The sequence below is a fragment of the Cheilinus undulatus genome, linkage group 15, assembly GCF_018320785.1.
Source record: "Cheilinus undulatus linkage group 15, ASM1832078v1, whole genome shotgun sequence".
Classification (NCBI taxonomy): domain Eukaryota; kingdom Metazoa; phylum Chordata; class Actinopteri; order Labriformes; family Labridae; genus Cheilinus; species Cheilinus undulatus.
In genome coordinates, this window is record NC_054879.1 from 24,580,206 (window position 1) to 24,593,219 (window position 13,014).

Consider the following 13,014-nt stretch of genomic DNA (forward strand, 5'->3'; position numbering starts at 1 on the left):
CTGAAAGGCTATTAGAGGGAAAGCCCAGTGCTTTTTGCATGCATGAAGAAGAGGATGTTGAGGTGTTTGGCTGGCACCACACTGCCTGAGTCAAGTTTATCAACCCTCAGAGCCAGGCACGCTGACCTGTAGGAGAATAGGTAACAGATGAGGAGATTTGACTCAATTTAGAGTCTAGCTTTCCCTGACTGCTCTCATTCACTCATTTTATTCATTTTAGTTATCTTTAATTTTCTTACCTGAAGTGTATAGACCTTTTGCATGTGACAGACAGTCCCACCCAGTCCTGCCCCTACCTGGAAGGCAAAAAGGACATGTTACTCACTGAATCCAAGCCTTAAATAAATAATCTTGTTCACAAAATCCACACTGTTATCTTTGTGATGCACATTTTGTACATGAAAAAGTTTACAAAGCCTGAATTCTAAGTGTGATCCTAAAATTCCACATACTCCATCTGCACAGCAAGCCACACACAAATCACACTCCAGGGCAAATCACTCCCTTTCTGGTCAGTTTTTTGCAGTTCCTCAGCATGGGCTCCTGTCCATCTCAGTGTGGCCCGCAGCACCACTCCGCTCTTCGCCACTCGAGATGGCTGCCGAGTCCATTTTCAGAGGAGGCTGCTGCCAAAACATGTCATTCAACCCAAACTGGATCAAGGACCCATTTACACTAGCATTCAGTCAATTTCAGAATGCAACACATTGCAAAGACTCCTGATCATACATGTCGTCACTACTAGTATATCAGCACTAAGCCTCATTCTGTGGCACACAGCAGAGGTCATAGGTCAGAGGGTCACAGAGGTAATACAGCACTATGTACAATGAAAAGCTCATTTAAAGGTTGAAAACCACAGATTTTATTTGTCACCTCACTTCCTTTCTAGAAAGCATAAACCTTTTTACTTATGTACTCATCATAGAAGCAAAAAAAAATCACAGAATAATAGGGGTCAAACGACTATTAGCCGGGCCAATTATTAAAGCTGATATTTGGCATTTTGTCAATTATTGATCTGCTCTTGCTTTATTTTACCAATAACAGATAAGATTGTTTAATCAAAAAGTGTACTACTTTGGCTCCAGTGTAATGTGTGCCTTCCCCTCTGGCTTTATTTTCACTCCAAAGCAGGGGTGTCAAACTCAAGGCCCAGGTGCCAAATCTGGCCCATGATACAGTTATGCATGGCCCACAAGATTATTTCAATTATGAATGGCCCACCAGATGCAATGTTGCATCTCACAATTACAACTTAAACATATTATTGACTTTTTATTTCATATTTTTTCCTTTTCAATTCATAATTTTGACATTTTTTTCTCGTATTTTGTCATTTTAGATTCACAGTTTTAAATTTTAAGTCATATTTTGACTTTTAAACTTATGATTTTGAATTTTATCTCATGTTTTGACCTTTTCAACACCTACCTTCTACTTTTAATCCCATATTTTGACATTCTAGACTCAATTTAAAAGTTAAACTCATACTTTGACCTTTGTAAAACATAATTTTGACTTTCGGATTTTGACCTGTTGACACAAGTTTGACTTTTTATCTCAGATTTTGAGTCTTTAAACGCATCATTTTGTCTATATTTAAAATCTCAAGATCATTTATCATAAATGCTACTTTTTTTTGCCCCGAGAAGTCATTACTGGTGAAACTAAGGTTAGCAGATTATGGTTAAATGTTGACCCCATTAGGCAGGTTAGACCTGCTGTGATTGAGTTTGACATCCCCTCTCTAAAGACTCACCACATGTCCTGCATCACAGTCTGATTGGCTAGGTGTCACATGTGTACCAGCCAATCACCACTGACACAGTAAGCATATGGAATCACTTCCTGTTTTCCTGCTGCAACTGTGTAGTGTGTCATTTCTCATGCTGATAGACTTTGGGCTAGATTTTTTATTTTCCTTTTTCATATCATTCTATTTTACTTTTGCCACATTAAGTACATTTTGTAAATCGTACTAAATGCAAATCAGTTCCATTTTTCAGTCTCATACATTACTAATAATCAATATCTGGCCTAAATAAACCAATATCAGTCAACCCAAACAGAATAATATCCAAATGAAAAGTTAAACACTTATGAAATATTTAGGAATAATTGTGGGATTTTTTTTCTTAAACATATATCGCAAGGTTAGAGTGAGGGCTAGTGGTTCGGCTCTGGAGCTGGGTGAAAATTAATAGACAGAGACAGTTACATTTATGCCAACTGTATTGAAAATTATAATAGTTCAACAAAAAACATGATATACAATCAAGGAAAAACCAGGCACTAAAATAAAACAAACTTTACAAACTATAAATATTTTTTTTCTCTTTTAAATTTCAATGTAACCAAATATCACAATTCTTTAAGGCATATGAATGAATAACCAAGGGTACATTAATTCACTTTTCAAATTGTTTCAATAAAAAGAAATCTTAAATCAAATAAAGCTCTTCTATGTTTGACAATAAAGAAATAAATGCCTATAGAGTCCATTCAAAGGGTTTTTTTTTTTTCAACTAATGAAAAAGGGCTAAGGGTTTGGCCGTATGTCCTACCACATCAGGAAAAGGGAGCTAAGGCTTGAGGCTTGAGGCCTAGTGCGGAATGGGAAGCCTTTAGAAGTCGTCTTTGTCTTTTAGCTCGCCATCCAGATGTTTCCAGCCTGACCTTTTAAAAAAAAAACCTTGCGATTAATGAACATGAAGTTTTCAGTCAGAGGTTCATTCTCCTTTTCATCAAAGTTGTAAGATGTTGCTCACTGTTCTCCAGCAGTTTCTCACTCAGTTTATCTGCATCATGCCACACAGGAGTATCCACAGTTTTGTAGGGCATTGAATTGATATTGAGGTTGAGTTATGGAGAAGTTTGCTAGTATTAGCACAACTGTTTGAATTGTTACAGTGCTTTTAACTTATCAGGTCCAAGGGTAAGTGATGTGTTTCCAAAATCCAGTTTCCAGTTTCCTTTTATTTTCACTTTCTGCTTTTTCCAAAGTTAGTTTGATGTGGAGGAAGGTTGAGTGAGGTTTTCTGCTGTGATTTTGCTGCTGCTGCACTCAGACTCAGTTGGTGTGTGAAGTGGAGATCAATGAGAGGTTGATGGAATGAAGGTACTAAAGAAAGACACTACTATAATATCCAAAGATCCGTTAACATAAAAGATGACAAAGGAAAATGCAGATGAGAAGAAGTAATCATTTCTAGACTTAGATTAGGGCACACAGGTTTAAAATCAACTTTTTATTTAATGGGAAAGTGTGTATCAGAAAAATGTGATGTTTGTGAAATAAGTGGAAACATTGAACATATTGTCTTAAAGTATAGAAAACATAAAACAGAAAGAAATGCATTAAAAAACAGGATTTAGAACAACCTTGGAGTCTGAACAGAATTTTAGGAAGAAGTGATAAAATGAGAGGCTGTTATAAGGCTCCTCTAGTCTACCTAAAAGACACAGGATTAGAACGGGAATTATAACTGTCATAATCCTCCATTATTACTTTGTAAGAATTAAGAATGTAACCTGAAGTAACTGTCACCCGTAAGTTGCACACTCATGTACAGTCGGTGGCAATATGCACCTATTCAAGTTGGTTGCGAACCACCATTAACCTAGAGAAGAAGAAGAAGGAGAAGAAGAAGAAGAAGAAGAAGAAAGGAAGAAGAAGAAGAAGGAGGAGAAGAAGAAGAAGAAGAAGAAGAAGAAGAAGAAGAATGAGAGGTTGATTAAGAACAGGTGAGCTGCACAGAGGGGAGGGGGATGGGTCAACTGTTGAGAAGGTTGTTTGTGATTTGTTCTCTGGGGTTTTGACTGGCAGGTAGGGTATCCAATGGGTGATGAATGGGCATGAACAAGGAGAAGGTAGAGGTGGACAGAGAAATAATTCATGGGTGAACCATTTTAACCTTTTACAACAGCAAAGTAACCTCAGAAAGGTAAAGGCAATCAGTTGTCCACTTGTTACTCTCACGTTGAACTTGCCGTTATTGTGGAATTTTGAGATTCCCACTTGAACTCCAGTGAGTATTTCTACAAAAATGCATCCAGTGGGCGAGGGCTTGCACCATCATGTGGGCAAACCACAGTGTGCACACAGCACTGTAGACACAGACTACGGGAAATTTGCAGATGTTATGCCTGCAAAATCATTGTATGAAGGGTAAAACAGCATTTCCATATCAATTTCTCACTGTAGCAGAAGTACTGAATGAGCTAATGGCTAAGCTATCATACATCATTATAAAACATGACTCAGTTAACTGGTGACTTTGAACTGAATGAGATATTAAAAACAGAGGGTACTGAGGAATGCCTCTTTGTATAATGAAAAATTAAACAAAAGAATATCCTTGAGAACAGCTATGCAGGCGTCAAGGCATTGGTATGCTTAATTATCAGTTCCTATATTTGACAATCATGCATCATAGAGTGGGCAAAGTCAGTCTTTTAGTAAAGGCTGGTGTTGCAATGAGTGCTGGGTGGACTGGAGTTCATGTTTTCAGACAGACTGCTCCTAAAGGTGTTCGTGCTGCTGTATTTTGCTGTAAACATGATAGAAGTAGGTGTTAAAAGGAAAAAAACTGCTTGGTAAAGAAGATCAAACCTTGCAAAAAGGATGTGTAGAAGTGCTGTTCAGTTCAAAGGCTGACCTCGTCTCTAACATCTATTTCTGAGTTTGGTCAAGCAGAGTTGGTCTCATAACTTCTCTCTGTGTTCTGTCACTCTCTCCATGCAGACCTCAGTGACCAGCTGTTGGAGGTGGTCGGCCTAGAAGGAGCGATAGAGATGGGTCAGATCTACACCGGGCTGAAGAGTGCCGGACGCAGACTGGCTCAGTGTGCAAACGTCACCATCAGGTTAGAACCTCCATCTAGCCTGAATCTTTCCCTATTCCTCCTGGTCACCCATCTGGAAGCTTTATATCCACTCTGTACACATCTGATCAAAAATGTATTCCTTTGGAGTGTCTCTGTGTTTTTGAAGGTTAAAATCCCCCACTGTATCCAAACAATAACATGCTTGTTTCTCATGAGTTATTCATTTGTACTTCATGTTTTACTAAATGAGCTGACGACTGACCCACAATCACAGAGAGAATGAAAGAATCCTTCTGTCGAGTTCACTTAGAAAGACTTTGAAGACTTGGATCTGGTTTTGCTGTTTTCATACCAGGTTTTTTCATACCTGGTTTTCATAGAATTGTCAGAATATCATACAGTAAGATATGATATGATAATGTGATATGATAAATCAGTCAAACTAATAACGGGCCTGTAAAATGAATGTTCCCATGTAAATTCAACTAAAATCAGCAACAATCCCTCAATCAGCAGATTTGATATTGTTCCTGGAGTCAATGAAATGCAGTAAAATTAAAGTACATCATGGCCTCTTTTTGTTCCATATCCTCTTCAGTGAAGGTGGTTTTTTAAACAGATGTAGCTCTTAAAGCCCATTAAATAGCTCTACAGTGAGACACTAGCTCTTAACAGAAGCGACTTTATCAATCTCTTCTCTCACTTGTTCTGCCTCGAATATTTTCCACGACCAGAATTAAAAGAGCATTCATGCCACTCATTTTCCCATACTGTGTTTCTCTAACCACAGAGGCATGCATGACAGTCTTAAACCAACTCTGAGTGTGTGTATAATGTGTGTAGTTACAGTGGGTCTGTGAGTTTAAAGAGTGGGGGCCTGTCTGGGAATGGGTCTCATGGGAACAAAGGGTGCAGTGTTTGACCCGGGCCCTGGACGGTGTGAACAGGCCTCTCGTGCCTCTGAGGTGTGTGTGATCTGACCTTCACAACCTCCAACCCCACCCTACCCTCCCTCTCTCTCACTCTTCCCTCCCCCCACCCTCTCTCACTCGTCCCTCCTCTCTGCCCTCACAGGACGTCCCGGCGGCTGCCCATGCAGATCGATGGCGAGCCCTGGATGCAGCCCCCCTGCACGGTGAGAGTTAAATGTGAATCACTGCCTAGTCTGAGAGAGTTTTAGTTAATGTTTAGTTGTCATGGAGCCTACAGCATTCATGGCACATACAGTATGAGCATTTCTGTTGAAATTTCTGTTTAATGTAGTAAAGAATACTGATTTAATCTCAGTCAAGGCCAGAACATGGCCATGATGAACTAAAGGCACAGCAATCGACTGACAGTAACAGTTCAATGCATGTTAAAATGGGCAATAATGTAACATAAAATCTTTTCACCCATTAAAATATCAGCTCACCAGCTAATATGTATTTTACTGGATATACAACCCCAGTTCCAAAAAGTTAGGACACTGTGTTAAATGTAAACAAAAGCAGAATGCAATGATTTTCAAATCTCATAAACCCATAATTTATTCACAATGAACATAAACAACAGATCAGATGTTGAAACTGAGACATTTTACCATTTCATGAAAATTATTTGCTTTGAGTTTCATGATAGCAACACATCTCAAAACAGTAGGGACAGGCCATATTCACCATTGTGTAGCATCCTCTCTTCTTTTAACAACAGTCTGTAAACATCTGGGTAGTGAGGAGACCAGTTGCTGGAGTTTTAGGAAAGGAGTGTTTTCCCTTTCTTGTTTGATGTGGGATACTACCTCCTGAACAGTCCTGGGTCTTCTTTGCTGGATTTTTCCTGTTCTGATGCTCCAAATGTTTCCTATTGGTGAAAGACAGGCCAGTTCAGGACCAGGACTCTTCTCCTGTGAAGCCATGCTGTTGTGATGGATGTGGTTTAGCATTGTCTTAATAATCAACCATAATAATCAATGGGAAGTTCCTCGGTGGCGCTGCTTAGGCGTGGGTCTGCCGCCTCAGACGGCCATTCTAGTTTGAGATGTGTTGCTGCTATCAAATTCAAATTGAGCTCATATTTCTCATGAAATGATAAAATGTCCCGGTTTCAACATCTGATATGTAGTCAGTTTTCTATTCTGAATAAAATGTGGGTTTACGAGATTTGCAAATTTTTGCATTCTGTTTTTTACATTATACACAGCGCTCCTACTTTTTTGGAATTGGTGTTGTAACTGTAAAATACTCATAAGTGCTCTACCAATATTTAAATTGATTCAAAATACACCACTGGCATAACTAACATACTTTGGATGCACAGAGGAGAAATGTCATTAATTTTGATCGTTCAATAATATGACTGGATCAGAAAAAAACACCAGTTTTTAGGTTATACACAGTGCTCAATTTTTGGGGGAATTGTATGTGCAAGTGTACTACATTGTGTTGCATTGCATACTAGCTGTCCACGCTGTTTGATATATTTCTCTAGCCCTTGGAAAAAACATATGGCATCCAGGTTTTTCAGGTTAAATGCAGAGAAGATGAAGTGTGGTTCTATGGTGGCTTTATTGCGCTAAATGTTGTAGTTGTGGTCTCAGAATCAATCAAAATAATCTTGATTATAATTTTTTGCCATAATGGAGCAGCCCTGCAACCTGGATTGCTGAAATAAACCAGAACAGTTAAAAAGCAGCATCCTTGTTCACAGATTCTTCATTCTAATGGAGATAATGGTTTTTATTGATTAGCATCTTCAAAACTTCCCCTGGTTTTTCGGTGGACATCCGTGTCTTTGACCACTGATTATGTGAGCCGTATGTTTGACTATGATTCATGTTTACCTACTTTTTCTCTAACCTTGCTCATTTCCCTGCTTTTATTCTTCTCCCACCTCTGCACACCAACAGCCTTAACGTTCAAAACAGTCATTGTAATGCCATCAAAGATTATGAAAGGAGCGAATCCTTCAGAAGAGAGGAAATCAACAGTTCAGCCTCGCTGCACTTTCACCAATTTTTCAGAGGCCTTCATTCATAAAACGGAAAGCTTTTGCTTGAGTTTTGTGGGTTACTTTCAAGGACCCAGAGAGTGATTTTATAACATTCTGTTGTAAAGAACCGGGAAGCAATGAGTGACGACTTGTAAACATGTAGAAAACTTGCAGAGAAGGCCCATGTTTAAAGTTTTTCATGTCTTTCTTTAACTTTTATAGGTCAGGATCACTCACAAGAACCAGGTTCCAATTTTGCTGGGCCCACCTCAGAAGACGCCATTCTTTTTCTTCAAGAGACGCAACCGGAGCCGTGACTAGGACTTGTGCATGCAAACACCAAATCACACATGGACAGTTCATATTTACGCACACATAAATGCCACTGACTGTATAGGCAGCTCGATTGGACGACATATGTTAAAGACTGAAAGTGGCAAGTTTAAAAATGGGATAACAAGTGGAACATTCCTTCAATCAGGATGCCAACAGATGATTTATTCCCAAAGGAAGGCACCTGAAATGAATCGACTCCAAATCTAGACCAGTCTGTGTACCCTTCTAGTCTCATCTCCAAACTTCAGGCTTAGCCACTTGCAGCAGCCTAGTCTCTTCATCCAAGGCACACCCTGCCCGAAAAACTCAGCCATATGCCAGTACCGCACTGCCCGCTAAATCCAGCTACAACTGCTGGGATTCCCTCAATAAAGTAGAGGAAGTCATAGTGAGAGAAAAATGGGGGAGTTACACAAGTAGGTTGAATGAAAAATGAGGAAGAATCTCCAACACACTACAGTGGAAGGGGGAAGAGTGGTGTGGCAGTCATCGCTGCTGTTTACAAGAGAATGGCGAGTAGATAAAGTAAGATCCACCTCTCGGTTTAAAACACCTGTATAAATAATGCATCAGTCCATGCTTGTAAGAGCACTCGCTGCGGGCCTCCCCACAGACCAACAGCACGGTACAGCCCAGAACCAGAGGAGAGGAAAGAGCCTCATCCATTATTGAGTTATTTTGTTTGTGGGTTGACGGCAGTGGGGCGTAACAGTGGCCTGGAAACATGCAGAGAGTTTAGCCCCTTAGCATCACTGGCCTACAAAAACAGACCCTGTGCAGACTGGAGCAGCAGGAAGAGGAAGCGTCTATCAAGATGAGCAGTTGGAATGACAAGATTCTGGCTTTAAAGATGAGATTAGAGACATTTGTTGTTCTTTGTCTAAGTTTAACGGACTCTCAAGGTGTCGGTGGGCCTAGGTTTGTGTACAATGCGCACTGTTCAGATCAAAAGCAGAGCAAATTTTTCATGCTGCATAAAATCAAGTCAATACAAGATGTAAATAGCTTCAAATTTAGTTTTTTTGCTGATTTGCACCAGTTGAATTTGTGCAGGAAATTTGTGTACAGGTTGCTGTGCTTGTGCCAGTCCTTGGCTGAGAGGGTTAAGCCATCACATACAAATTTTATTTACTCAGCTTAGCATCACTTCCAGCATACATGCATATTCTAGGACTGCTTCCAGCGTAAATGGTAAGGGCTCTTTTAAGTGTATTTCTCCCTCAGTATGAGAACTTTAGGAATGAAAACAAAGCGTTGGTTTTCTGATTAGTAAATTCACCTTATAATTTTATGTTTTGTTGAACAGGATCCTCAAATCAAACAAAACTTATTCTAATGCTTTAACTAAGACTAAATCTCTAAAAGCTGCCAAAATTACCTCTGGAGTCTGTAAAGACCATTTCAGACTAAATGAATTTTGCCACTTTTTGACCCAGTTTCATTGCCATGAATTGTCAAATAGTGCCAAGTGTCCCTAGTGGAACAAAATCAACAATGCATGTGAAATGTGTAAAAGCAAAATTAAAAGCACTCTACAGCTTAAAAGATGACTGTAAGTCGGTCCTTTTCCAAGAAATCCTTGCACCAAGCCAGACATAGCTCTCAACTCACCAAACCAGCTCTGGATAAGATGTTGAATTTAAATCAGCCCTGTGCAGCTCCCAGTGAAGCTATGTAGTCAGAAACCATGTACTGGTCTTTTGCTTGTCTGGCAGGGTGAATTTTTGCAGTTTGTTTTTAATCTGCTTTAAAGAAACACAAATTACTTAGTGTTCAAACTCATGGGAGTAAACAACATGAAATTTTGCTTCGCTTTTGACCTGTACTCATCTGAAAGCCACCACCAAAACTGAATCAACAGCTCTGATGAACTGTATGCCAACGGATCTTTCTACTGGGTCAAGGATTGAAATAAATCCCCTCAAGGGTAAATCAGCAGGCCCCCGAGGGTTTTATTTACCACAGCAGTGACAGAGGGACTAAATTTATCCCTCTATTTCAGGGATGCTCTATCTCAACTCCAGTGAAACCCTATGCCTAATTACCGTGTCAAACATCAACTCACAATGTCAAGAGTGCTGTCACTGTGCAAATCCTGGAGCCTGCCCTCGCTGCACGCTGCTGCTGGGCGGCTTTACTGCAGTCATGGTTTGTTTGACCAAGCCAAATGAAGACGTGATGATAATAGAGGAGACGGACAAACCAGGGGGAATTGTATTTTCACACGATGGAAAAATGGATGTATCACTGAGAAACTGTCGACCAGAGAGCTCTTAGTTCAGTGTTTTTATAAACACTATTCATATTACTGTCCCCACATTACAAATATAATATACAGTATGTGCAGAAGGATTATATGTATATATATGGAAGGTAGGTGTAGCTCACATATACTGTACACGCGAATGTGGTTTAATATATCTTTGTTATTAATGTGGATATCTTAGCTTAGAGGGGTTCAGATCAGTATTCTTCACCCAGCAGAGCTGCTGCAGTCACTCTCTGGAGACAGTTTTCCCTTTTTGTCTAACTCAGATTGCTTTAACTATAAAACAAAAAAATACTAGACTGCTCAAATGTACTTATGGGGAGTATACATTTTTAAAAGTAGTCTTTTTTTTGATAGTCGTGTGCTCAAAAATGTAATCACAGCATGCATACTAGTTGTGATCATGGAAAGTCTGAAGAACACCATGGACTTATCCATCGCTGTTCCTGCAGAATTCCATGGCAATACTTTTAACCAGATTATTTGGTCTGATCTGACATGATGGACCCACTGTTCTCCATCTGTCATCCCCGATCCTAACAAACCTTTACTACAAGTCTGTGGTGAGACACATTAAACATATCCTTATCACACTGTTGATGTTTATTTGGAGAAAAGATTCATGATCTTGCTTTAGAGAAAATATTCTCAGTTATGGAGGGGAAAAGACCTGAAGTTGAGATTATTTTATTACACATGCTTAACAAATTGGCAGCTAGAGTAATCTCAGTCTAAGCTCTCTGTGGACTAATATTTGATCTGTTAAAGAAAAGTCAGACTGAAAGAGAATGTAAATGTCTAAGTGTTAAAAATCTGAGTTGGACATTTGTAGAAAACTGTCTTGAATCCTGCTGACTCTAACCAGAGAGAGACTGTTGAGACGCTCTGATGGTTCACACTGAGCTCCACTTTAGGGTCCGGCTTTGACGCCTTTAGACTCTGGTTCCCTTTAAAAAACCCTGAGTCATCACTCTTGTACCCGGGCTCAAGGCAAACAGAAGATAAATGATGTCCAGCATTTCCTCATATATCAAATCTAAGTTTCTATAAACAGGTTCAACTTTCAGAGATGCAAGGTTAGCATCTCACAGTCTGAGCTCAGCTTACTTGTGTATTTTTTTCTTTTTTTCTTTCATTTTTATGCAAAGAAAGGAATGATAATACAACCCCAATTCCAAAAAGGTTGGTGTGCTGTGTAAAATGTAAACAAAAACCAAATGTGATAATTTGTAAATCTCATAAAACCTATATTTTATTCACAACAGAACATAAACAACACATCAGATGTTGAAACTGAGACATTTTACCATTTCATAAAAAATATTTGCTCAGTTTGAATTTGATGGCAGCAACACATCTCAGAAGGTTGGGTCAGGGCCATGTTCATTGTGTAGCATCCCTTCTTCTTTTAATAGTTAGTAATTATCTGAGAAGTGATGAGACCAGTTGGTGTAGTTTTAAGCAAGGAATGTTGTCCCATTCTTGTCTGATGGAGGATTCTAGCTGTTCAGCAGTCCTCAGCTGGATATTTTGTTTTATGATGCCCAAAATGGTGAAAGGTCTGGACTGCAGGCAGGTCAGTTCAGCACCAGGACTCTTCTACTGTGAAGCCATGCAGTTATGATAGATGTGGTATGTGGTTTAGCATTGTTTTGCTGAAATAATCAAGGCCTTCCCTGAAAGAGGCGTTGTCTGGATGGGAGCATATGTTGCTCTAAAACCTTTATCCCTTTTTCAGCATTGATAGTGCCTTTCCAGATGTGTAAGCTGCCGACGCCATTGGCACTAATGCAACCTCATACCATCAGAGATGCCGAATTTAGAGCTGTTCCAGGATAACAAGCTGGATGTTCCCTTCCCTCTTTAGTCCTCAGGACACGGGGTAAATGGTTTCCAAAAAGAATGTCAAATTTTGATTAATCTGATTCTTCTTTGCATGATACAGCTTTGACTGTCATTTGTGGATGGCACAGCCTATTGTGTTGACAGACAATGATTTCTGGAAGTGTTCCTGAGCCCGTCACGCCTGTTTTTAATACCGTACTCCTGCAACTGACCTGTTGCCAGTCAACCTAAATAGTTATAAAATGCTCCTCCAGCTGTTTTGCATCAATTCACTTACTTTTCCAGCCTTTTGTTGCCCTGTTCCTACTTTTTCGGGATGTGTTTCTGCAGCAAAATTCAAAATGAGGTAATGTTTTCCATGAAAAGGCAAAATGTCTCAGTTCCAACATCTATTGTGAGTACAATATGGGTTTATGAGATTTGACAATCATTGCATTGTTTTTTGTGTTTGTTATCATTTTACACAGCATCCTAACTTTTTTGGAATTAGGGCTGTATTTTGCCTGCTTTCAGCAATCTGCATGTTTTTCTTTTATTAAACATCAGTTTAGGGCCACATTTCATTCCTGGCATGACCTTTATCACATTAGAATATACAAGATTGAAAATATCTAGGTATTTTAATCTTTTTTACTTTTATTTTTTTCTCCGGTGGAGCCTGGGTGCAAAGAGAGCTCAGCGGTTAAAGAGTGCATGTTTACAATAAATCTACATTTATTATAAGAATGGTTTTAGACAGCTATATTACCAAGTGTACATATTTGT

The 13,014-nt window shown here is 39.3% G+C and overlaps 1 protein-coding gene across 6 annotated transcripts in view; it reads left to right on the plus strand.

Moving 5' to 3' along the window:
* LOC121522478 (diacylglycerol kinase beta) overlaps window positions 1-11,401 on the plus strand; it is a 187,192-nt gene extending 175,791 nt beyond the window's left edge. For all 6 annotated transcript variants that reach the window (XM_041806912.1, XM_041806913.1, XM_041806914.1 and 3 more), the window contains 3 exons: window positions 4,748-4,868; window positions 5,904-5,964; window positions 8,022-11,401. In XM_041806912.1, coding sequence (XP_041662846.1) covers window positions 4,748-4,868; window positions 5,904-5,964; window positions 8,022-8,120 — 281 coding nt within the window. In that variant the 3' untranslated portion in view covers window positions 8,121-11,401. The remainder of the gene's footprint in view (window positions 1-4,747; window positions 4,869-5,903; window positions 5,965-8,021) is intronic.
* Window positions 11,402-13,014: the final 1,613 nt, after the last annotated feature.